General features: G+C 39.8%; 1 protein-coding gene and 1 pseudogene across 12 annotated transcripts in view; one reads left to right on the top strand and one right to left on the bottom strand.

The window, feature by feature from the left end:
* Nucleotides 1-1,670: 1,670 nt before the first annotated feature.
* On the top strand, nt 1,671-1,788 carry LOC143440522 (small nucleolar RNA SNORA17; annotated as a pseudogene).
* A 1,254-nt stretch (nt 1,789-3,042) lies between these two features.
* Nucleotides 3,043-25,862, bottom strand: part of Skic3 (SKI3 subunit of superkiller complex) — a 102,954-nt gene continuing 80,134 nt past the window's right edge. For all 12 annotated transcript variants that reach the window (XM_076927028.1, XM_076927027.1, XM_076927026.1 and 9 more), the window contains 7 exons: nt 20,052-20,173; nt 17,828-17,986; nt 11,244-11,396; nt 9,801-9,931; nt 7,817-7,940; nt 5,514-5,608; nt 3,043-4,763 (listed from right to left, as the gene is read on the bottom strand). In XM_076927028.1, the coding sequence (XP_076783143.1) occupies nt 5,534-5,608; nt 7,817-7,940; nt 9,801-9,931; nt 11,244-11,396; nt 17,828-17,986; nt 20,052-20,173 (764 nt within the window). In that variant the 3' untranslated portion in view covers nt 3,043-4,763; nt 5,514-5,533. The remainder of the gene's footprint in view (nt 4,764-5,513; nt 5,609-7,816; nt 7,941-9,800; nt 9,932-11,243; nt 11,397-17,827; nt 17,987-20,051; nt 20,174-25,862) is intronic.

The raw sequence follows: 25,862 nt of genomic DNA, 5'->3' as shown, positions 1-25,862 counted from the left end.
GCATACTTATTCTCTGTATTTTGACCAGTTTTGTGAGTTTCCGCATTAATGCTTGTTCACTGAAATTTCTCTGGTGAGTTCTGCAATCTGTACTAATCTATAGATATAGAATAAGAAGTTAGAGGGCAGTTTGACATATAGCAAAAAAGTGCTAGTAGGTTCATCCCTTTGGTTTCAATCCATGAGATGATTTCTGGCTAGAATTATAGTATCCCCTGTGGAGTGGTTCTTAAGTACAATCAGAAAGTGGTTGGTCACGCCAATAAAAATTGTGATAGAATTGCACCCATGGCTGTATCTTGCCATACCTGTCATTATTGTATGTCACGGGCATCACAAATGAGTAAGACTATTGATGATTTTCCCTCAGCAGCCTACCTAGCACCTTCCAGCACTATAAAAACTAGCCAGGAAACCTGTTCAGTACCACCTGGAATTCTCTAAGTCTCTTGATCAAGAGTGCTGTGTCTTCAACAATACCATCATGTCATGTGGTTCTGCTGGACAAACAAGAGCACTGGCAATAGTTCTGCACTGTTTGGGGGTATCCAGGACCCTCTGACCAACAATTTGAAGGGAGGACTTTCACATCTGGCAGCTGAGTTTGTTATCTGGCAACCTACGGCTTCTGGGAGATGCATTATCCCTTATGTAGGGTAACTCCAATCAAATCCTTTATATGAAAACTCGTACGTATGTGTATTTGGAAGTGTTTATGAAAATTACTTCTGTGTGCACAGTGATGTGTGTATAGGGGGCACATGCTGTAGTGTACCTGTGGTGCTCACAGTGTTAAGTACCTTGCTATTCAGGGAGCAGTCCCCATGACTGGATGGCTTGATGAGCCTGGTGAATGGGCACCCCTCTTCTTAGCAGCACTCCATCTCTGCCTTTGTCTGGAGTGTCCCTGAACACAGGTGGCTGGCCTTGTCTGAAAAGTCACTCAGCACACACATCCCACTTTGGCTTCCTGCCTGCATGATAATTCAGTGTTGTATTATAACCAATCAGCCCTTCCTGTTCACTTGATGTTATTATCAATTAACCTTTTCCACCCATACCCATAAAAAAAGCCCTCATATAACCTATCCCCAAAACGATGAAATAGACTCATTTCATTGCACCAGTCACCAGGGGTCATTCTGTCTATACTCACAGCTGCCTGAACCCTGCTCTGTCTCTGCTCCCTTCATCCTCTTAGGCTGGTGGCCAACAGCCTCCAGGGAGAAAGGCAGGACACATCAAAGGATAACTTTGAGGAGTTGGTTCTTTCCATTCAACACAAGTTTCACAAATGTAACCGAAGTTGTCAGGTTATATGAGTATAATTTATTGCATTTAAAAACGAGAATTAGATAGAACTACTTATTGGTAAGGCTAGTTCACTTAATATAATAATTTCCTGACTCACTCATTTGCCTGCAAACTTCACTTTTCCTTACAGCCAATGTGTATACGTGCCACACCGCCCTGTCCTTTTACTTGCTTACAGACATCTAGGCTGATTCAGCTTCCTTGCTGTTATGAATAGCAACAATGGGTATTTCTCCAGGAAATTTTTCTATTTCAAAATATTCTAAAATAAAAAGTAGTATTTACGAACATATAAATAGTTTAAAAAGTATTTGGACAAGGTAGGAATTAAAACATTGCTCTAAAACTCTGTAATCCCTGCCCATAGAGGATTGCAGGTGTCTCATGTGCATCATCAGGTGACAGAAAACAGAGGTTATGACTATGTTCAGTGTTATGACATATGAACAACTGAATGATTAGTAGTCTAACACTCCCTGGGAAAAATAAAAGGAACCTGAGATGACTACCAGTCCAGTCCAGCACCTTGCAAGCAAGCCAGAGACTATAAGAAACTTGCCTTGGCCCCAGGTAGGAGTGAGCCCAAGACAGATAACCCTTGAATGGGACCCAGGCAAGAAGCCAGCTTGAGACAACCACTAGTCCAGTGCCATGGGGCAACCCTTCCCCTAAACAGAGACACAGACACACACAGACACACACAGACACACAAACACACACACACACACACACACACACACACACACACACACACACACACACACACACACTGTAGCCAGGATGGGAGAACTGGCCCCCACTATTTTGTCTGCCATGTGGTGACATGTGAGGAGAGATGCACAGTTTCTCTGCCATGCTTGCCCTTGCTACCTACAGCAGGCAAGAGAGCTGACACTGAGGTCATCAGAATGGGAGAGCTGATGCTGCCCCTCACCTGCTGCAGCACTTGAGAGCGGGCCCTGCACCTACCTGGGCAACACAGTAGAGCTGGCTCTGGATGTGGAGGTTGAAGGTGAACCAGCTCCAAGGGTGTGAGCAGGGGAGATCTGGCCCTGCTTCTTGTCTGCTAGGCAGAGGTGTGGACAAGGGAGAAATTCCCTTCTCTCTTCTCTCATCCCACACCATCTATGGCAGTCAGGAGAGTAGAACTCTCTGGGCAGCAGGGTGGAGCTGGCCCTGGTTGTGGGCATGGCAGGGGAGCCTGCAGGCTCGGCAGCTCAGATACCTCTCAGGCCCAGATACTTCTCCAGGGCTTTGAACTGGCCCACACAACATCTTCCCCATCACGAACTACTGGAGTGCATGAAAGGGCCAGCCCTCAGAAACAAAGCTGCAGGATCTCCACGACACAGGGCGACAACAGGATATCTCAGAGAAGTCCCAGTGAGGATACCCCAGGGAAGTCCCAGTGAGGATCCCAGAGAAGTCCCAGTGGAAGCCAGAGCCTTCCTTATAAGGATCAACAAGTCAATGCAATGAACACTTGCAAGCAAAGGAATGCGGACAAAAGGGTATATATACTGTGGGGTACACGGTGACACAACAGTTTCCACAATGAGTCTTTTCTTCTCTGTTGCTGGAGAGGTTTCAAGGGACTGGGAGGAGGGGATGAGTGGGATTGGGGTGCATGATATGAAATTCATGAAGAACCAATAAAGTTATTTTTTTAAAACTCTCTAATCAACAAAAGAAAGTTAAATATTACCACACAAAAAACTATACCACATGATAGCTCAAAACCATGAGTGGTGTTTTATGGGTATTTTCTACACTAAAAAGGGGTCACATGTTGTAAACGATAGTGTAAGTATTTAATCAACAGTAGTTAAATGGGTAAAGAAAAGCAATAACAGAAAACACATTATAATTCTAAAATCAAATGTAGGAATAACAATGAAATACTGAATATTAGTCCTTGAAATTAGCTTTAATTCATTTTTCCACAGCTTTATGATGTTGATATGTTTCAAAGCTTTAAGAATGTTGTTTAACACCACTATTAAAGAAGAGGGTAAATGATCCCAAGTTTGGTACAAAATAACCTGCATGTGTACATTCTAAATGCAAATAAAAATGAACTGAAGGAATATTAAAGGCATTTTTTTACTACCCTGATTTGCAGAAAACTCAGGGTCCTGGAAGCCAGAATTGGCAAAAGAATCCAAAGGTCGTTACTTGAATTTGGGCTAGCGCGAAGGCTGCACACACAGTGAGTGATCCTCAGTATACAAATCTTAAGTGAATACATTCTCTAAACCAAAAACGGGCCACATAATCTAAATGGGGAAGGAAATAACCTTGTGAATCAGACGATACCCCCAGAAAGCAGGTGGATGGCAGGGACCATGTCTAATACAGGCAGATGGCAGCAGCCTAGCCAGGAGAAGACAGAAGGACGTGGGCACTGAGCTGTACAGTGCCTTCTCTGGCACACACATATAGCTGCCTTGGGGTCAGGCTGTACACGCTGGATCAGCTTACCAGGAGGATCAGGGACAAACAACCAGATGATCCTTTGTGTTCAGATCTGTGCAAGTGTTAGACCTCCTGAGGCTCCATCAGAATGCTGAGTTCTGGGCCCTCCTACCCTAAGGTTTCTGATTGAATAACTGTCAATGATTATAATGTTCCACCACAAATGGAAAATTCCAGGTTATAGTTCTGTCTAAGAGAATAACCTCTGACATACAATTTAATTAAAGAATATTACCAATTCATAGGATTTCACAAAATAATACAATGAGCCTGCTGGCTGAGAAAAAAACCCCATACAAAATTAATTATACTGCCACATACCACTGTACAATAAATGTTTATATCTGAAAAAAAAATTTATTGAGGCAAGATTTCACTATGCAATTCTGGCTGGCCTGGAACTTTCTACATAAACCAGGCTAATCTCAAATTCAGAGATTTGCATGCCTCTGCTCCCAAGTACTGGTAATTAAAGGCATGCACTACCATGCCCACTGGAATATTTAAAATCACAATCCAAAGTGAGAGACATATAGGTTATTTAAATATATAAATTACACTTTGAAAAAAATAGGTAACTCTGCTTTTAAGTTTTAAAACCTGAAACTTAAAAACTATATTTCATATTAATAATATGAAAAAATAAGACACTGATTTTTGTTTTATTTCAAGTCATGTCTTTTCATCATGAGCAAAAAAATTTGCATGAGTAATTAAATATCATCAGCATTATTTCCCCCAACTGTTCCATTAATGTGTTCTTAAATGCAACCATATAACTGAGCGCTCTGAACTTTACAAGTGTATTCATCAGCAACCATATAACTGAGCGTTCTGAACTTTACAAGTGTATTCATCAGCAGTCAAAGCCTTACAAACATTCATATTATGCTTCATTGATAGGATCTGAGATGGAACTAGCAAGACAGAGTACAAGAACATGTGGATTTCACCAAGACTTGGTCTGAAGAATTCTGGGATTTAAAAAGAAAAGAAAGAAAATTACTTTTTCATATTATTTGTAAAATGGCTACAAAGGTTTTATTGTAAGAGGCAACCTCCAAAAAGCACCCCATTATATCATGCAAATGTAAAAAGTAACAGTCTGTGCCAGGAGATAGTGAGGCATCCTTTAATCCCAGCACTAGGGAAGCAGAGGCAGGGGGATCTCCAAATTCAAGGCCAGCCTGGTCTACAGAGGGAATTCCAGGGCAGCCAGGGCTACACAGAGAAACTATGTCTCGTAAACAAAGAAACAAACAAATACTGGTTTATAATTAACTGTTCAATAAATAAGTAGGAATCAGGGTATTAACTTTCCTTATGGACCAAGTCAGAGGTTTCTTTCAGATTAAAAGCAGATCGAGGGTTTACTGGAAAGTTACACCCCTAACTTTAGAACTTTAGTGTCTCTAGATTTAAAAAAAAAGAAAAAAGGAGGGAAAGCAATGGATGATCAAAACTGTAGCTTTAAATTTCTTTGTTTGTTTCTTTATTCTTTTCAAGATGGGATTTCATTGTGCATAGATGGCTGGCCTGGAACTCTATGTAGACCAGGATTGCCTAGAACTCACAGAGATCTACCTACCTGTGCCTCTCAAGTGAGGGATTAAATTGGTGCCGCACCACACCCAGCTGATACAACTATAATTTTGAAATATGCTGTTCTGGTGAGAACTCTTGATTCACTGCCTCATCTATAAGAGTTTTCTTTGGTTCCTTACTTAAGTCTCACAGCCCATGATCACTGTGCCGACAGCTTTTGATTCAGTTCCAACATTCTTTTATCACCATGAGTCTCCGCATTCCTCACCAACACCTGTGTGAAATCATAAAGAAGTTGGGGATGCAATTTTTAAAGCGTAATCCTGACTACGTGATGCAACTGTCCATTTTTGCTGTAATGAACTACTCAGCTAAAGTCAGCATGTAAGCACGGTGTATTAGTAAAACTACAATACCCTGACTGCTCTAATGATCAGTTGTGCACAAAATCAAGGGCACTGCTTACACCTCTGTCACCCAGGACCCTGACCCCCACATGCCTGCTTTTTGCAGGGCTGTCTAAACGGCAGCACCTGTTCAAAGCCATGGTGTAAGAGCTAAGGTCTAGGTTTCAGGTTTTGTCAGGAGGCTTGTCTTAGTTCCCCCAACTCTACCCGATCATTCAGTTGTTTTCTGTTTGTCTGTTGTCAAGCACTACAAGAAGTGCTGTACTAGCAAACTCATAAGACAGTGACAGCAATTTCAAGATTCTGCCTGATGACACAGAACTCTCTGGTCAGACGACTGACTGCATTTGTAATGGTATAGCCAGTGGCATTAGGTGAGCTAGCTGGGACAGTGCTGGAGACCTTGCCCTGGTGGTGTGGGTACAGGAGAGCTGGCGGGCTGACCAGCTCAGCTACCACGCAGGCCCAGATCCAGGGCTTTGAGTTGGTCCACCCAACATCTACCTCATCTATGAAGTGCTGAAGCATGTGAGGGGCCAGTATTGATAGTACAGCAGAAGCCAGAGGCCTTGAACCAGACCAGAGACTCATGGCAACAACCATCTGCAAGTGAAGAATTGTGGACGAAAGGGTACACACTGTGGGACGCAGTGACACGCTGTGGTTTCCACCATGAGATTTGTTTGTTTGTTTTGGGGTGTTTTCTTTTTTTAGGGAGGAAAGTTGCAGGGGTGGAGGGCAGGTACAAAGGGACAGGGATATATGTGGGACTGGGTTACATGATGTGAAACTCATAAAGAATCAATAAAAAGTTCAATAAAATAAGAAAAAGAAAACCCATAAAACTATGCTGATTTGTCAGAGGCTTATCAACTTACTCTTCCCCCCACCCCTCTTCTAATATCTCAACGCCCGTAATCAGCTTGAAGAAATTAAAGAAGAGTCAGCACTCCTATTCCCTGGGCTTGGGGACTAATGTGGTTAATAATGGTCTGTCTTTCTAGGGAAAAGTAGTGGTTTTGTTGGAACAGGGAGGATTAGCTAGGACTCATTGCATAGCCATAACCTATTGGTAGAAATCTGTATAATTATTATCAAGATAAAGTTATAATTTCTTAAATGGTACAAAATTTACTTTGATTTCAAATTTAAGGTTTCCATTGGTACGAGCTTCTTATTAATATAAAAGTGAGATGAATATTGATAAAAAAAACTATGCTGATAAGTAGGCATGTATGTGAGGCTAACTTTTCATTGGCTGTATTTTAGCACAGAAAATTAAAAAAATCTAAACTTGTCACCTATGGTTACTATGCAATTATTTATTTTCTTTAAATGACTAAGAGAAAGTTTATTCTAGAGCAAAATAGGGGTGGCCATTCAAGGGAACACAGATTTAGGTCACCTTAAATTTCATGCTCCTACATGGCTAACAATTTCATGGTATTTTTACAGTAACAGAACAAAGAAAGTCATATATCAAAACACTTGTAAAGAACATTGATGGAAGTCTATTTACTATTACATGTGTGGGGTGGGAGGATTTTGGATCCATCACAAGAAACTCAGGTAGTCTGCTTTCCCTTGCACCACGGGTAGCAGGGATCAAAGTCAGGCATTCACAGAGACCCAGAGCATCTCACTAGCGCTTCCTGCAGGTCTTTAAACACAGATCACAACTGGCCTTGACAGAAGAGTTTTAAAGCAATGCCTTTTGCCATCCGAGTTAGACAGTAGTTTGGACTTTGGACTCCAAGATAGCTATTCTCAAAGAAAACTTCGTATGACTTCCTATTTAATCTACACTGAACTAGTTTTAAGCATAGCTTAATATCTTAGTTTTTCATGCCAAAAAATCTTAACTTTCAAGATGGGAATTTTAAAACAAATGCATGTACAACACTAAGTACAGTTTTACCTTCAAACCATGTATACGACTCTTTCTGTACTACCGATGCAGCATTAACTGTAGTATTTTTTGCCAACAAACTTGATATTCATCTTTTACAATTTCAATAATAATACAATTAAGTTTGAAAAGATAACTAATATTTGAAGTAACGTTAACAGCTTACATCAATCAGCTCATGGTCATCTTTTGCATAGAGGTGTCTTAAGAGGTACCAACGAGCAGTTGATACAATTGAGCTGGGGTATCCGGTCTGGTACACTACTCTTTCCAAAAGCCGCCGTGTCTCTCTAGAAGAAGGACATGTACAATTACTTCAAGCATTTAAATTATTATGGAGATCTTACGTACTAGTCTCATACACACATTACCTTTCTCGTTTGTTTAAATATCTTAACTGATTACTTTATGATGTTTACTCTGATAAGAACAGTAACAGCTATTATTTATTAAATGTTTACTATGACTATGCACAAAGCTCTATGGCATTTAGTCACACTTAGTATCATATTTAGTCATACTTAATATCACAGTCTTATTGCTGCTTTTATTCCTACTGCAGACATGCAAATTAAAGTTCATTCAAAATACAGTCAGAAGACCCCAAATTATATGAACGTCTCTGGGTGTTTTCAACCTGTGATCTTTGTGACAAAAAATTTTGCAGAAAAATCAGCCAGGAACATGCCTGAAGCTGAGCTCTAAGGAGGAGAAGGTAGAAGGAAGACTCACAGGTCCATGGCCACCTGGGCTACACAATAAGACCTTATCTTAAAAGTCCACAGTGAGAAAAAGTTCTTAAACAAGTAACCAACCAACCAACTAACCAGCCAACAGCAGTCATGATCTATAACAAACAAGAATGTTTATTACTGGTACAAGAAGCCACATGAGGAGAAGCAAGCATTTAGTGTTTTCAAGGATATGTTCAACATGTGAACTCAACTCACATAATTACAAAATGATTTACAGTTATGTTCTGATTTTTTTCTCTTCTATCTTACTAACATTTATGACTCTCAAAACTCCTTAGTGGTAGAAATAACACAAAATAACTAGCTTCAGAACTGCTAAGCAAAACAATCACAAAAATAGCAATTGGATTGAGCAGGAACTCAGGAAGTTGTTTCTGGAAAAGTCCATGTACTGTGTTACATCATAAGCACAGTTTCTTCCTTGAGGGCATATTTAGGGTCTAATTTTTGGAAATGCTATCAGTGATAAGTATGGCAGGGTCACGTGAGGGCTAGTGTTCTCATGTCCCTCATGTGCTTCAGCAGGAATGGCTCACTCAGAAGTTTACAGACAGAACATTAATCAGTGAAGCTGCATGCCCACCCAGTGCACACAATACCCCCTCTGCAGGTGAGTATTGTAAATAAAATTGGTGAATCTTACAGAATTGAGGGGTCTTAATTCATTCTTCAGTCTTATTTTGTGTGGTGTGGCTTTTTGAAGGGAGCATGTTTATAGACATTGAATTCTATTTCTATAAACCTATTCTATATTCTGTGTCAGCAATATTTATTTCTAAGTCATTGGTTTATAAATAGTTGACTTATGAGGACGAGATGTTATTTTTAAAATTTTTTACACATTTTCCCCTATGTATATGACATCTAAGTAATGTTCCTCACATTTGTCATCTCCATGCCCAGCCTCTAACAAATAATAAAGTTTTGTTTTAGTCTGAACAGCCTTTGACTTTTCTAGACATGAAAGCACATATTTACAAATAGGCTTATCTTTTCAACATTTGTTCATTTTTTCCAGCTTGTTAAATTAGCAAGTTTTTTATTAATATAACCTTGAGCCAGAACCACTGTGATTTTGTCTGCTTCTAGAATCCACATTACGTTATATCCTAAAATAGAAAAAAAAATTAAAAATCTCAAGGGCATCGTCACATAAAACTCTGACATGCCAAACCTGTCATATTTATATCTATGCACCATTTTTTGTTAAATAAATAAGAAATGTTTTATTCTTCACTGTAATAGAGAATGAGATGTTCCTAAAGTAGAGACGTAATATTCCCAAAGCTTGGTATACTAGTTTATTTCATTATAAATCTTCCCTCGACCATTTCCTAGGAGGCTTAGTAATCACCGAGAATTTCCAAGCAAACAAGAAGCACAGATGTCTAATACCTTGCTCCCATCTTACGGCTGAACTGTAACAATGCTTGCAAGAAGACAGCCAGCGGACTAAAGCAAATCTTCAAGGCCTCACTTGTGGCTTCTTGAACCAAGGATGACCAGTGATCACCTGAAACATTAGCCTAAAAAATGCAAAATAAACATTAACTCTAAGTTTTAACATGTTCACTTTAAAAATGTATTGGTCCCGCACTGAGAAGAGAAAGTGGACATGAATGAGCTCCTACCCCTAACCCAGATGCTATCTCCATCTGCTTGCTAAGGAAACTTCCCTGGGTACACTACCCACACTTCAGGGCAGCCACATGTCCAGGAGTAGAAGGCTACAACAGGAATTCAATGGTGTTTTCATAGACTTTTTGTTTCATGTTGCTTCGTTTGAACTTTTTTTTTTTTTTTTTTTTTTTTTTTTTTTGTTACTGGTATTTTGCCTGGAAATTATGGCTTCTAATTTTGTGTTCTTATGAGTTTTATTTGTGTGTGTTGTGTGTCTGAGTTTCTTGTGCTTTTTCTTTTAATTCTAGTTTGTTTTACTTGCCTGTTTCTTTTCTTTCTTTTTTTAATCTTTTTTTTAAACAGTCATTATCCCCCTCCCAGTCTGCCCTCTGACTGTTCCTCATCCCATTAATCCTCCCCTGTCTTCAAGAGGATGTCCCCACCCCCAACCCTACCCTGCCAGGCCTCCCCACTCCCTGGGGTCACAAATCTCTTGAGGGTTTGGTGCATCTTCTCCCATTGAGGACAGACCAGGCAGTCCTCTGTTGTGTATGTGTCAGGGCCTCATATCAGCTTATATATGCTGCCTAGTTGGTGGCTCAGTGTCTGAGAGATCTCAGGGTTCAGGTTAGTTGACACTTCTGATCTTCCACACATAGTATATATCCTGATTCTTAAACATATATAGAATACATAAGTGCTCAAATAGGATTATAGTAAATAAATTGTTCTGCAGGCTCTTCACTCTCATGTACATGTTATCTTTAAGAATTTTCCCTACTGGCAATAAGACTTTTTGGTTAATATTATGTAAAATTGGCATCAGAAAATAGGATATCAAGTCATAGGTCCCCAGAAATACCTTGAGGAATGTCAAATTGAATTAAGAAAAAAAAAGTTACATTCTGGCATCTTTGTCACAAAAAGTAACAGACTTGAATGCTTAAGATACCAAGAATACACTTGCTATAAATTCAACTTCTAAAATTACAATCTTAGAATGTCTCTAAACAATTTTGAAATTCTGTTGTATCTGTGGGTCCCTATTGCTCTATGTTTCTCTAGAGCTTAAGGTACAGTCTACAAGAGACCACAGCAAAAGACAATGAAACGATAGGGAAACGCCACAGAGTATCACTGTGAAAGGTTCCATAATTAAAAAGAAAAGGGTTTTGTGAAGGAATCACGTTTTCATGATCACAATTACAACATGCCTACCATGCACACTTCCAAGGCAAGAAGGGCTAGCTTCAACAGACTTGAGAGCTTCCCACTCCAGTTGCCCTGCTGGGATGCCACTTGGAGACTCTTTCTGTAACACATCTCTGCAGCACCCATCATTCCTTGAGACTGATATACCTGGGCCAACCACTAAGAAACAGAAGACAGATGTATAACATCTGAAATTAGTACAGAGTCTACATTCCCTAAACAATCAATAAACTCTAATGAACTTAAATTTTTAATTCAATTATTGGTATGTCCCATGTCACCCAAAAGAAGGAGGGTAGCTACTGTTTAATCTGCTAGCAATCCTTGTATAGTCCTATCAAGCTGAAGTCTAAATGTCTCCAAAGATGGTAAGTCAAGAGCACCAAATGCAGAAAAAAAAAAAAAAAAAAGATAAACTATGTAAATACCAATCAAAAGAAAGTTTGTGTAGCGGTAGCACTATCCAACAATGCAGTCTTTGCAACAGCACACGGACAGAGTAAGCTAATACTGTCACAATATTCCTTCCATATAAGCACTTCTACATCTGCAAATACCCAACACCAGAGAATTCACGAGAAAAGGCTGACAGAAACCATAGTAGACACGGTCCCAAGAACAGGTGATTTTTAACTTGCCTACTTTCAACATTCATATTAAGAAACGCACACACACAAACACACACAAAGTAAAATAAAAATTCAACGTGTCCACAAAAGATACCAACAACAACAAGCTTGGTTACACTACCTACTTAAAGATACAAACATGACAAGCTTGGTTATACTACCTACTTAAAAGATACAAGCAATGATAAGCTGGGTTTACACTACTTAATTAAAAGATTAATTAACAACTACAGAACACATGTTTTACAATGACACATGTGGGATTTACCAAATATGTCTTTATGTTGGGTTATAAAACAAATCTTGGGTATTGCAAGCTTTTGGGCTAATATCCAATTATCAGTGAGTGCATACCATGTGTGTTCTTTTCTAATTGGGTTACGTCACTCACGATGACATTTTCTAGTTCCATCCATTTGCCTAAGAATTTCATGAATTCATTGTACAATACTCCAGTGTGTAAATGTACCACATTTTCTGTATCCATTCCTCTGTTGAAGGACACCTGGGTCCTTTCCAGTTTCTGGCTATTATAAATAAAGCTGCTATGAACATAGTGGAGCATATGTCCTTATTGTATGTTGGAGCATCTTCTGGGTATATACCCAGGAGTGGTATAGCTGGGTCCTCAGGTAATGCTATGTCCAGTTTTCTGAGGAACAGCCAGACTGATTTCCAGAGTGGTTGTACCAGCTTGCAATCCCACCAACAATGAAGGAGTGTTCCTCTTTCTCTACATCCTCGCCTGCATCTGCTATCACCTGAGTTTTTGATCTTAGCCATTCTGACTAGTGTGAGGTGGTATCTCAGGGTTGTTTTGATTTGCATTTCCCTGATGACTAAAGATGCTGAACAGTTCTTTAGGTGCTTCTCAACCATTCCAGTTTTTTCAGTTGAGAATTCTTTGTTTAGCTCTATACCCCATTTTCTAATAGGATTGTTTGGAGTTTAATTTCTTGAGTTCTTTGTATATTTTGGATATTAGCCCTCTATCGGATGTAGAATTGGTAAAGATCTTTTCCCAAATCTGTTTGTTGGTTGCCATTTTGTCCTACTGACAGTGTCCTTTGCCTTACAGAAGCTTTGCAATTTTATGAGGTCCCATTTATCAATTCCTGATCTTAGAGCATAAGCCATTGGTGTTCTGTTCAGAAACTTTTCCCCTGTGCCTAAGTATTCAAGGGTCTTCCCTACCTTCTCTTTTATTAGTTTCAGTGTATCTGGTTTTACGTGAAGGTCCTTTATCCACTTGGACTTGAGCTCTGTACAAGGAGATACGTGTGGATCAATTTGCATTCTTCTACATGCTGACCTCCAGTTGAGCCAGCACCACTTGTTGAAAATGCTGACCTTTTTCCACTGGATGGTTTTAGCTCCTTTGTCAAAAATCAAGTGACCATAGGTGTGTGTTCATTTCTGGGTCTTCAATTCTATTCCATTGATCTCCCTGCCTGTCTCTGTACCAATACCATGCAGTTTTTATCACTACTGCTCTGTAGTACAGCTTTAGGTCAGGGATGGTGATTCCTCCAGAGGTTCCTTTGTTCTTCAGAATAGTTTTAGCTGTCATGGGTTTTTTGTTATTCCAAATGAATTTGTAAATTGCTCTGTCTATCTCTATGAAGAATTGAGTTGGAATTTTGATGGGGATTGCATTGAATCTGTAGATTGCTTTCCGTAAGATGGCCAGTTTTACTATATTAATCCTGCCAATCCATGAGCATGGGAGATCTTTAGTCTAAAAGCTCGAAATACCCAAGATACTCATAGACCACATGAAGCTCATGAACGAGGAAGACCAAAAGGTGGGTGCTTTGGTCCTTCTTAGAAGGAATAACAAAATACTCGTGGGAGCAAATATGGAGACAAAGTGTGGGACAGAAACTGAAAGAAGGGGCATTTGGAGACTGCTCCACTTGGGTATCCATCCCATTTACAGTCATCAAAGACAGACATTGATGTGGCCAGGAAATACATGCTAACAGGAGCCTGATATAGCTGTCCCCAGAGCCTGACATATACATAGGAGGATGCTCACAGGTAACCACTGAACTGATCATGGGGTTCCCAATGGAGGAGTTAGAGAGAAGACTGAAAGAGCTGAAGGGGTTTGTGGCCCCATGAGGAGAGCAACAATACCAACCAACCAGAGGTCCCAGGGTCTAAACCACCAGTCTGGGAGCACATATGGAGGGACACATGACTCCAGCTGTATATGTAGGGGAGGATAGCCTGGTCGGGTATAGGTGGGAGAGGAAGCCCTTGGTCCCATGAAGGCTGGATGCTCTAGTGTGGGGGAATTCGAAGGTGGGGAGGTGGGAGTGGATGGGTGGGTGGGGGCATATCCTCATAGAAGCAGGAGGAAGGGAGATGGGATACAGGGTTTCTGGGTCGGGGGGAATGGGGAAAGGAGATAACATCTGAAATGTAAATAAAATATTTAATAAAAAATTAATTTAAAAACTAAAACAAATCTAAAGCCAGACACATTGGCTAATGCCAGCTGAAACAGGAGGAGCACAAGATCCAGGACAACCTGGGCGACTAGTGAGCCCCTATTTCAAAAATCTATCACAGAGACTACATTTTAACAAATACCACCAGCCTGAAATCATAAAATTATGATCTAACTAAACAGAATTATGCTTGAAATTATTAACAGAAAAATATCTAGTATATTCTTATATTAAAAATTTTCAAAGATGCTTCAAACAAATTCCAATGATAAACAGCATTTTGAAACAAATGACAATGAAAATGCTACACTAGAATGCAAATTAGACAGCAGGCAAGGCACTCGAGATGCAGGTAAAGGCTAGACTTCAAAACTGAGCCAGGCAGGCATAATGGTCCACTGATAATCCCAGTGTCCAAGAAATGGAGACAAACACAGCAAGCTGGCATGTCTGGCCAAAATGGTGAGCTCTGGATTGGGTAAGAGACACAGAACAATTGAGAAAGACAACCAATATCAATGTCAGGTCTCTACATTCATGCATGCGCTCACGCATACACACACACACACACACACACCTGCATACTGTGAATACACATAACTACTAGAAAGAAAAAAAACCTTCACATGTTAGAATAACAAAATTCTGCCTCATGAACTTATGGCAGGAAAAGCAAATCAACAGATTAAGATGAAATCAAATACAATGAAGAAACAGAAAAGGGAAAAAATTAGGAACATGAAAAGGAAAGCATAACTAAAGACCAACACAGCAGGACATTAGTTTTCAGAAAATAAAAAACAAAGAATTAGGACCACCTATAAAAATATTTAGCAATTAACTTGCAGGAATGAAAACTATAGGCAAGTAAAACACCCTCAAATAGAAATAATTTACTGTGTGTGTGTGTGTGTGTGTGTATTCATGTGGGGGAGGGATACACACTCAGAAACAGAGATTAACTATCAGGTGTCTTCCACAATCACTTTCCCCCTCCCCTGCGGAGCCAGACCAATGACTGGCTGGACTGGGTGGGAATCCAGGCTCAAATCTCATGGTTGCACAGCAAGCATGTAACTCACTGAGCCACCTTCCCAGCTCAAGATTCACTCACTCTAAAGAAACAAACAAAAAACTCCCACTAACCTCAAAATCTGCTTAATCAAATTATGATTCATCAATATTAAAAGTTGGCATAAAATAGCATTCCAACAGGAGCCACAGATGGGATTATATATATATATATATATATATATATATATATATATATATATATATATATGATATTAACTAATAGAATGCAATTACATTTGTAAAAGTTGATGAATTCCAGTGACTCATAAGTAATTCACTTATCTTATTAATCTCCTTAAAAAGCCAATTTAAAGCTTACAGAAATGTGCTTCAAAGAGAGTATTTGAAAGATCCGTAGCATCTGAGAAGCTGCACAGCATCTTTAGTCATCAGGTAAATGAGAGTTCGAACAACCAAAACATACTATTACTTACATATCTAACAAAATATGAGGAAAAGAACAATCTAGCAACATCAGCACATGAAATGTTCAATCAAGTATAAACCAACACACACATAGAAAAATATGACACTTGTTCCATTACACACAATAACTCAAAATAACAACAAAAGGAGATGAAGAAACACTCTGGCTGCACGAAAGAACAAAAGATTTCTCCCATAAATAATATTAAATTAAAATAAATTCAAATAAGTACTCCATTTTTATGAAGTTCAAAAAACTAGTTAAAGCTAAATAGAAATGACAAAAGTTAGAAGCACAGCTTCTCTTTTAGCTTTAAAGAGTGCAGATGCATTGAGGTTTGGTCTTTTGCTATCTACTGTAATGCTAAATACTGACCCACAAGGCCTGGCTGCCCCTTAGGTGCTCTTCCTGCAGGATGGCACCTTAGCCAGGTGGGTCTGGGCCTGCCATCCTTTCTTTTGATGCAGGGTAAAGCAGGAGGAGTCTCTCCGATGGCCCTAATCTCTATCATAATCAGAACCTCTTCTAGCAAATGCCTTGGCTATAACATTAAGCTTTCTAGGGTTCCTTTTCTCTCCAAATTGTTCATTTTTTATTTCTTTCTGTCCACTTGCTCTTTTTCTTTGTAGACCTGCAAGGAGTAATATTAGTAATAACCATTCCACTGACTCAACATTATATAATATTAAAATGCTCTGCATTAATGAAATTAGTTGACTAATTTTTTATGTGCCTCCTGAAACTTCTCAGGACATGGGCAAAAGGCAGCTGGATACTTAGCAAAAATGTAACTGAATGATCACTAGCCCAGTTGCTAAGACTGTTCCCCTCAGAAATCTCCCTTATCCTCTGCTGCTGGGAAATGCCACTCAGATTTCACATTCTGTTATTTCACATGAATAGCATCTTTAGCTGCACTCATGTTCAAGCGTGTGGATCAAACCCCACCTGAGTGTAGTGTGTTATCTTTCTTGTGCTGTTGGGTATAAATGCTAAGGTTCTATTATGAATTTCCTCGTGGATGCTAGAACGGACACTGCTCAGTTCTTTTCTGTTCTTGGAATGTCTCTGGTTTTTGAACTGGAATAAATCTGGATTCATGGATTATATTCAAAAGCATTTTCATGAAAATCTTGAGCAGAACTGGTGCTGTTTCTTCCTTAAATGTCCATTGCATCCGTTTCAGCATGTCTACCTGCCAGGCTCCTACTAGAATGGCCCTGTATGCTCTACTTGTAGCATTGAACAACTTTTCTAGCTCTGAAGTCCCAACATCTTCCATATTCCTTTTCAAAATCCATGATCAGCTTCTGTAAAGCAATTGCCCACACTCTGGTACCAATGTCTGTATTAGTTACTTTCTGTTCTTGTGCTAAAACACCATGACCCAAACTGACTTTTGGAGTAGATTTTATTTTGGTGTGCAGTCTCAGAAAGATAGACTGCAGTATGGCAGGGAAGGTGGCAGCTAGATGCAGAAATGGCAACAGGAACAGGAAGCAGAACGAGCAAGCCAGAAATGAGCCGAGGCCACATACTCCCAAAGCCAACCCCTGAGACACATTTCTTCCCGAAAGGCCACATTTTTCAAACATCTCCAAATAGTGCCATCGACAAGAGACCAAGCCTTCAAAAGAGACACTTTCATTCAAACCACCCTAGAGCTGTGAGCCAATATGTTGCTTTTATTACATAATCGGTTAAAGAAGCAAGAAAAATAACTAAGACAGTGGCCTTACTAAAAAAAATGAACATGTAGTTCAGTTATATCAACTCAAAGTAAAAGACAGGGTTCTGCCATTGTTTTCAACTGAGGAAATTTACAATAAAAAATTAAGAATGTCTTAAAACATTATAAAAACAGATTATAAACTAATGTTAAATTTGCAAAATACTCATCAGATTTGGAAACTGGCAAATACAGCCTGATAGCAAGACGTAACTAGAGATGGAGGCGATTCCTCAGCTAGCATCGCAGCGTACTGGGATAAGCAGAGAGCTCACCTGCCATGCCGGGACGGAGGCTGAGTTGGACATGACTGCTTTTTGCAGTTCTTCCAGAACAGCATCTGGGAGGGGCTTCTGTGACTCCAGGAGTGATTTACACTGAACTTGTCTCAACAGTAAGATAACAGCTGGCTGATCAGGGTTACTTTTTAAATTCTAAAAATTAAATCCCAAAGAGAAACGTTATCAAACAGCCTCTAAGCTGAAATAAATAAAAGGCAATTACACTGTGATCCATGCTAGGAGATTTCATTCCCCTGGGAATACCAAAGCATACATATACCATATACGTAAATAATCTTTCACGTGAGTAATAGTGTTGTGGTGCTTGAGTCACTGCATTTAGCTTTCATTGTTGGGAGCCGTAGTGAGTATGTCAGTATCCGCCATTCCAAGATGGCGCGGACATCGTGTCCTCCCACTAGTAAACAATTAACTGGGCAGCTGCAAAGGCAGAAAGCCCGCCAAAGTCACTGGCCAATCCCAAGGCGTAATATTGCATAATGAGTGAACAGCCAATCAGAAGTGAATACGTCACTCTAGGGTGTATTTAAGCGGTGCCTCTTCCTGTCTTCAGCCCTTCCGCGTCTTTTCACGTTTGCTGATACAGAGTAAAGCCTCGCTGTGGTGATACCCGAATTCTGCCTCTCGTGTTTCTCTCCCACGGGCGAGGGGGGACACGGGAGGTGCGCGCAACATTTAATATGCCCTGTTGAGTCAGTTTATTCTCAGCTGCTATACTAAGGTTCTGAATGTAAACTCACCCAAGAAATGTAAAACGTGAAGGTTACCACTCCTTCAGTGGAACATCCCATACTGTACGATTAATGTAACATTTGTATTTACTTATGAAGTATAGTGTCACAACTTAGTACATATATTATGATCATAACAGAATAATTAGAATTTTCATCTCAAGTGTCAGCTTGGTAGGTTGGCAAACTTCCAACTCTTCTGTGCTGCCTCTCTTCAGAGAATACTTATCTTTTTTTTTTTTTTTTCATTAGATCACAGTCCAACATACATATAAAGTGTATTTGAAGGCTTTATCCTAAGAGAGACTAAAACTATAAAATGAAAAGGACAGACTCATAAAACATTCCTCATTCTAGCAGAGAAAACATTACAACTGCTAAGTTATGCTTAATCAGCATCCACAATATAATTAATACACTCTCCTGGACTTAGAGCAGATAGAATCATTCACATGAAAGAGAAAATATATTATTCTGCTTTTCAAAGAATTGAAGGACAAAAGGGATCATGAAAGACCATTTTTATCTCTCTGTAAAATTGGTTTCTCTTTCAACAACCATTTCTAAGAGAACAACATACTCGCTCTGGTATTTATGAGCCATAAGCATTCAGAAAAAAGCCATATTTAAAACTCTTTTTTTTAAGTAGGTCCATGAAACCTTTAACTGATTAACTGATTGAATAAATATTTATTGAGTCACTCTATGTGGTAGGAAAGATGCTAACAATCTACCCATAAAACCTGCCATCAGAGAGCCACACAGTCCTAGCCCATGGTGATGAAAAAAGAGGCTCCAATTACCAATCAGCAATGTCCAGTCATTCTACTGCTTCAGAATTTGGAAAAGTGAACACATTCTTGAGACCAGTATTCTAAAGGGAGTAACCAGAAAGCAAAGGAATAATACCTTAAGCAAAATAAACAGTCTATACAGAGTCCAGGCGAGGGTTGGGAAGACAGCTCAGTGATTAAGAGAGCATACTGTCCTTGTTGAGGACTGGAGTTCTATTCCCACACCTATACAATGCAGCTCATAACTGCCTATAATTCCAGCACCAGGATATATGATACCTCATGACCTCCTCATACACTGATATACATACACACACACACGAGTAATAAATAAAAAAATATTTCTTTTGCAAAGAGACTATGAGGGTTTTAGAAGCAGTACAGTAGTAGCAATACATTTGTAGCTGCTGAGAGCTTCTGGGAAAATACTTAACATTCTTAAAAAATGAATTCTCTCACTCATAAAAAGGTTGACAATCATAAACATGTACATCACCGATTGTTGTAAAACCCAGAAAAAAATCATGCTAAATAGAAGGACTGACGTGCAATAAGCAGCCAATGAATGCTGCTTGTTATCACCAACACCCTACACTCGATAAGTACTATGTGCTAGAAGTTTTACTTAAGACAAAAAAGCATGAATTTCAATGTATAACTCCACAATAGTACCTTAGTGCACAGAGATTCAGCTTCAGATATTTTTCCTGTGTCAATCAGACCAGTGACAGCTTGTGAGAAAGACCACTTTTCAAGTGACTGGTTGTAATTTTGTAAAATTTCTTTGTCCTTAACTGTAAAACAAAAAAGAGATCAATGCTACTACCTTCTGGTATGTATAAGGTGCTCTCAAGGGGAGGAGCATTTGCTAACAATTTTCACAGGTACACTTTACATACTTTTTTTTAGAGATGGTCTATATAGTCCAGGCTGACCTCAAACTCACATTTCTGGAATCCCATAATTACCACTATACCCACTGCCTGACCACCAGAATACCATAGATTTACTATGAATACTTCTGATTGATATTTTAAGTATATATGCTATATAAAACAATGAAAATTCACTGAAAAACAATGAGCAATTTCTATGGTATAACTAAAGTAAAAGCAGCTGCATCCATTCTAAAGAATTCCAACTTCCACGATGGCAGACAAACATCACAGATGAGGTAGAACACAAGGCCACCATTAGCAAAAGCCTTCTCCCACAGTTTTTCATTCTATTGATTCCTCTTTGTCTTATCTTCCATATTCCTATCTTATCTTTGCCATTTCTTTATGCATCTTACTTTGGGCTTAACTTATCTTTTGTTTTTAGATTCCTAAGACAGTAGCTGACATCATTAATGTGAGGGAAGTTGTTCTCCATTCCCAGTGTAACCATTCAATATGATGAAACTCCTCCAAGCGTGCTTTAGTCCGACACACTATGCAAATTTTAACTCACTTAAAACTATTTAATAATGTTCCTTGGGACTTGTTATTTGGTCTAGGTTATTAGGAAGTATGCTATTTTGTGGGGAGCCGACAGAAGGCGGCTATCATCCTTGCAGCCATCTTGAGCCATATACCCTGACAAGAGACTTGATTACAATAGCCTACATGTAATCTGATAACATCTTGCTTTAGATACCCAGGATTTTTTTTTAATTAATTTATTTATTTTGTGTAAGTACACTGTAGCTGTCTTCAGACACCCATATGAGGGCATCAGATCTCATTATGGATGGTTGTGAGCCACCATGTGGTTGCTGGGATTTGAACTCATGACCTCTGGAAGAGCAGTCAGTACTCTTAACCACTGAGCCATCTCACCAGCTCGATACCCAGGATTTTCCCTTGGGTGTGTGAGACTTAAAGGTGTGTGACTTAAAGGCGTGACTTAGATATCAGATTTAGAGACAAGACCTAAGGGCATGACTTAAAGGTGTGACTGAAAGGCGTGGCTTAGAAGTGAGACATATAAAAGGCAGAGGCAGACAGAAGAAATTATCATTAAGTATTAGGCACTTGGAGTAGGCACTTGAGACTCGAGACAGGCAACGATTAGCACTTGGAGAAAGAACTTGGAACTGGGAAAGAGACTAGCAACTAGAACTAGGAATTAGGACCTGAGACTTGGAACTAGGAACTAGGGACTAGGAACTCAAGACTTGGGACTTGGACTAGGAAGAGAGACTGAAGAATAAACAGGAGTGAATCACGCTCTGTCTGGTCTCCATTCTTCATATCCATTCTCACTCTCTCTCTTGCTGAACCCCGACCCGAGGACTGGAGCAGCTTGGGGCAGTGCAGGCTCTAACAGTTTAGCCCCCAAGGCCTTTGGCAGTGCGGGTTTCAACATTGATAGAGCGGTCCCCAAACATTTTGGCCCCCAAACGTGGGGCAGCTCGGGCCGCAACACTATTTAGTTTCCAAATATTTAAGAATTTCCCAGTTAATAGTCTGTTATTTACTGGCAAAAAATGGGGAACTTAATTAGCTTTCCACTAAAGGCTTCCTGTGTAGAAGATAAAAAATAGCCAGTTCAAGCCCACCATAGACAGCCTATTCTGCCAGTGAGGGCAAAAAGGGCAGACTGAGAAGTGTGATGCTCACAGATTACAGTCACAGGCTCACCGAGACGGAGACCACCTCCTCACAGGGCCACGGAATGCACCTTACCACCACACCACCAAAGGCTTACTGTAGCTACATTAACCAGGACAAGGCTATAAAGGAAAAGAGATTCAAGTATAAAAGATAAATTTTTTATAACAGAGCAAGCTTCAGGACTGGAGTCAATACTGCAGGGATGCCGGAATACAGCAGGAACGCTAGAGAAACAGCTATAGTTAATATGATAAAAACTTCCATTAATTAAGCAGACAACAGACAACAAGAAATGAGCAATGTAAACTCTGAAAAACTCAGAAACAACAAAAGATAGAAATGAAAACTGTAAACAGAACCAAGTGTTCATGACAGGATTGCTGAGAAAACACTTTCTGAACTTCAGGTATCTCCACTGAAATCACTCAAACAGTAAGGCAAAGAGAAAAACATAATGCATGTACTAGAAGGGGTTTACAAGAACCATGGGACAACTACAAAAGACCTAAGTTTGCCTAATAGAGTTGCAGAAGAAGCAAGAGCAGGGAACATATTTGAACCATGATGGCTTTTAACGTCCCCAAATTAACACTGGATACAAGCACCAGCCAGGAAGCACAGAGGACATGGAGAAAGATGAACACCCAACAGAAACAAACCCCCAAAACTACATCCAGCTATGTTATCTTCAAACCTTAGAAAATCAAAGATAAAAAAACTCCACCAAGAAGCTGGAGAGGGAAAGGAAGATAAGACCATATCCAACATCTCTTCAGAAACTGTAGAAAAAGAGAATACACCAAAATATTTAGTTTTATTTAACAAAGGAGAAAGGGATTAGAATTCTGCACCCTGAAAATTTATCCTTTAAAAATTAAAAAAGAAGTCATCTTCTTTTTCGATTTCTTTCTTGAGAGACTTGAAGTTCTTGTCATACAGATCTTTCCCTTGTTTGATTAGTTACCCCAAGATATTTTATATTATTTGTGACTACTGTGGAGGGTGTTTCTCTAATGTCTTTCTCAGCCCGCTAATCATTTGTATAAAGAAAGATTACTGATTTACTTGAGTAAATTTTATATCCTACCACTTTGCTGAAGTTGTTTATCAACTGAAGAAGTTCTCTGGTTGAATTTTTCAGGTTGCTTACATATCATCTGCAAATACTGATACCTTGACTTCTTCTTTGCCAATTTTAACCCCTTGATCTCCTTTTGTTGTCTTATTGCTCTAGCTAGAACTTCGAGGACTATATTGAATGGATATGGGGAGAGTGGACAGCCTTGTCTAGTCCCTGATTTTAATGGGATTGCTTCAAGTATCTCTCCATTTAATTTGATATTGGCTGTTGGTTTGCTGTATATTGCTTTTATTATGTTTAGATAAGAGCCTTGAATTCTTGATCTCTCCAATACTTTTACCATGAAGGGGTGTTGTATTTTGTCAAATGCCTTTTCAGCATCTAATGAGATGATCATGTGATTTTTTTTTTCTTTGAGTTTGTTTATATAGTGGAGAGATCTCCCATGTTCATGGACTGGTAGAATTAACATAGTAAAAATGGCAATTCTACCAAAAGAAATCTATAGATTCAATGCAAACTCTATCAAAATCCCAACACAACTCTTCAAAGATATGGAAAATGGAAAAAGCAATTCTCAAATTCATCTGGAAAACAAAAACAGAATAGTGAAAACAATTCTTAATAATAATAAAAAAAAAACTTTGGGGGAATCAGCATCCCTGACCTCAAGCTGTACTACAGAGCAATAATAAAAAAACAGCAGGGTAATGGTACAGAGACAGACAGGTTGAGCAATGGAATAGAATTGAATACCCAGAAATAAAACTACACACTTAGAAACATTTGATTTTTGACAAAGAAGCCAAAAATAAACGTTGGAAAAAAGAGCACATCTTTAATAAATGGTGCTGGTCTAACTGGCTGTCTCTATGTAGAAAATTGAAAACATATGCATATTTGTCACCTTGCACAAAGCTCAAGTCCAAGGGGATCAAGGACCTCAATCAGATACATTCAATCTAATAGAAGAGAAAGTGGGAAAGAGCCATGAACTCATTAGCACAGGGGACAGTTCCTAAACAGAACTCCAATAGCTCAGGCTCTAAGATCAAGAATTGATGCATGAGACCGCATGAAACTGGAAAGCTTCATAAGGCAAGGGACATAGTCAATAGGACAAATCAACAACCTACAGATAGGAAAAAAATCTGCACTAACCCTACATCCTATAGAGGGCTAATATCCAAAATACACAAAGAACTCAAGAAGCTAACATCCAAATACCAAACAACCCAATCAAAAAATGGGGTATAGAACTAAACAGAATTTATAACAGAAGAATCTCAAATGGCTGAGAAATACTTAAAAAAATGTTCAACATCCTTAATCATCAGGGAAATGCAAATCAAAACAACCCTGAGATTCCACCTCACACCAGTCAGAATGATTAAAATAAAAAAACTCAGGTGACAGCAAATGCTGGTGAGGAAGTGGAGAAAAGGGAAAACTTTTCCATTGCTGCTGGGATTGCAAACTGGTACAACCACTCTGGAACTCAATCTGGAGGTTCCTCAGAAAATGAGAAATAGATCTATCTGAAGACCGAGCTACACCACTTTTGGGCATATAACCAAAAGATGCCCCACCGTGCCACAGGGGCACGTGTTCCAGTATGTTCATAGTGGCCTTATCCGTGATAGCCAGAAGAATGAAACAACCCACAATGGAAGAATGAATATAGAAAATGTGGTTCGTTTACACAATGGAATACTACTTCAGCAAATGAATGGAACTAGAAAATATCCTGGGAAAATATCCTCAGATCCAAAAGAACATGCATGGTATGTACTCGCTAATAACTGTATATTGGCCAAAATAGTATAGAATACTGAAGACACAACCCAAAGGACTCAAGAAGGTTAACAAGCTGAAGGGCTCAAGTGAGGATACTTCAATCTCACTTGAGGTGGAGAAGAAAGCAATCTCAGGAGGCAAAGAGAGGGAAGGACCTGGGTGGGAGAGGAAACAGTGAGGGGAAGGGAAAAACAGGATCAGGTAGTATGTGTGTTTCATGGGGAGGGGGAACAGAACTAAAGCCCTGAGGGGCAGCAGAAAAAATGGAAACAGGCAACCTCAGGAGGTAGGAGGTGGGGGACCCTCTAGACTGTACCAGAGACTTGGTCGGTGAAAGACTCTCAGGACTGAAAGTGGGGGGGACCTTGGAGGAAGTGCTCTACAGTGGGGAGGGGGAGCTTGTAGAGTCTACCTCCAGTGGAAGGATATGAATGGGAATGCTATCCCACAGTCAAAAGCTCTGACCCAGAGCTGAAGGAACTGCAAGGACAAAAACTGATAAAAGCATGAGAGAACGGAGGTCCAGTGACAGGCCCAAACTGGGATCCATTCAAGGGGAAGCCCAGGGCTCTGACACTGTTACTGACACTGTTACTGATGCTATGGTGTGCTTGTAGACGGGAGCCTAGCACATCTGCCCTCTGAGAGGCCCAACAAGCAGCTGAAAGAATCAGATGAAGATACTAGAACCCAGGCAATGGACAGAAGCCAGGGAAAAGCTGAATTAAGGAAAAGCTGGAAAAAGCTGAGGAGGCCGCCCCGTGGGATGACCAGCAGTCTCAACTAACCTGGACCCCTGAGATCTCTCAGACACTGAGCCATCAACCAGGCAGCATAAACCAGCTGATATGAGGCCTCTGACAGATGTACAGCAGAGAACAGCCTGGTCTGGCCTTTGTGAGAGAAGATGGACCTAACCCTAGAGAGATGAGGCCCCAGGGAGTGGGGAGGCCTGGTGGGGTGGATTGGGGGTGGGAGGGTGTTGGGGGTTGGGACATCCTCTTGGAG

Source organism: Arvicanthis niloticus, chromosome 29 (genome assembly GCF_011762505.2).
Source record: "Arvicanthis niloticus isolate mArvNil1 chromosome 29, mArvNil1.pat.X, whole genome shotgun sequence".
NCBI lineage: Eukaryota > Metazoa > Chordata > Mammalia > Rodentia > Muridae > Arvicanthis > Arvicanthis niloticus.
Note: the sequence above shows the minus strand (reverse complement) of the source record. Positions and strands in the feature narration are given on the sequence as shown.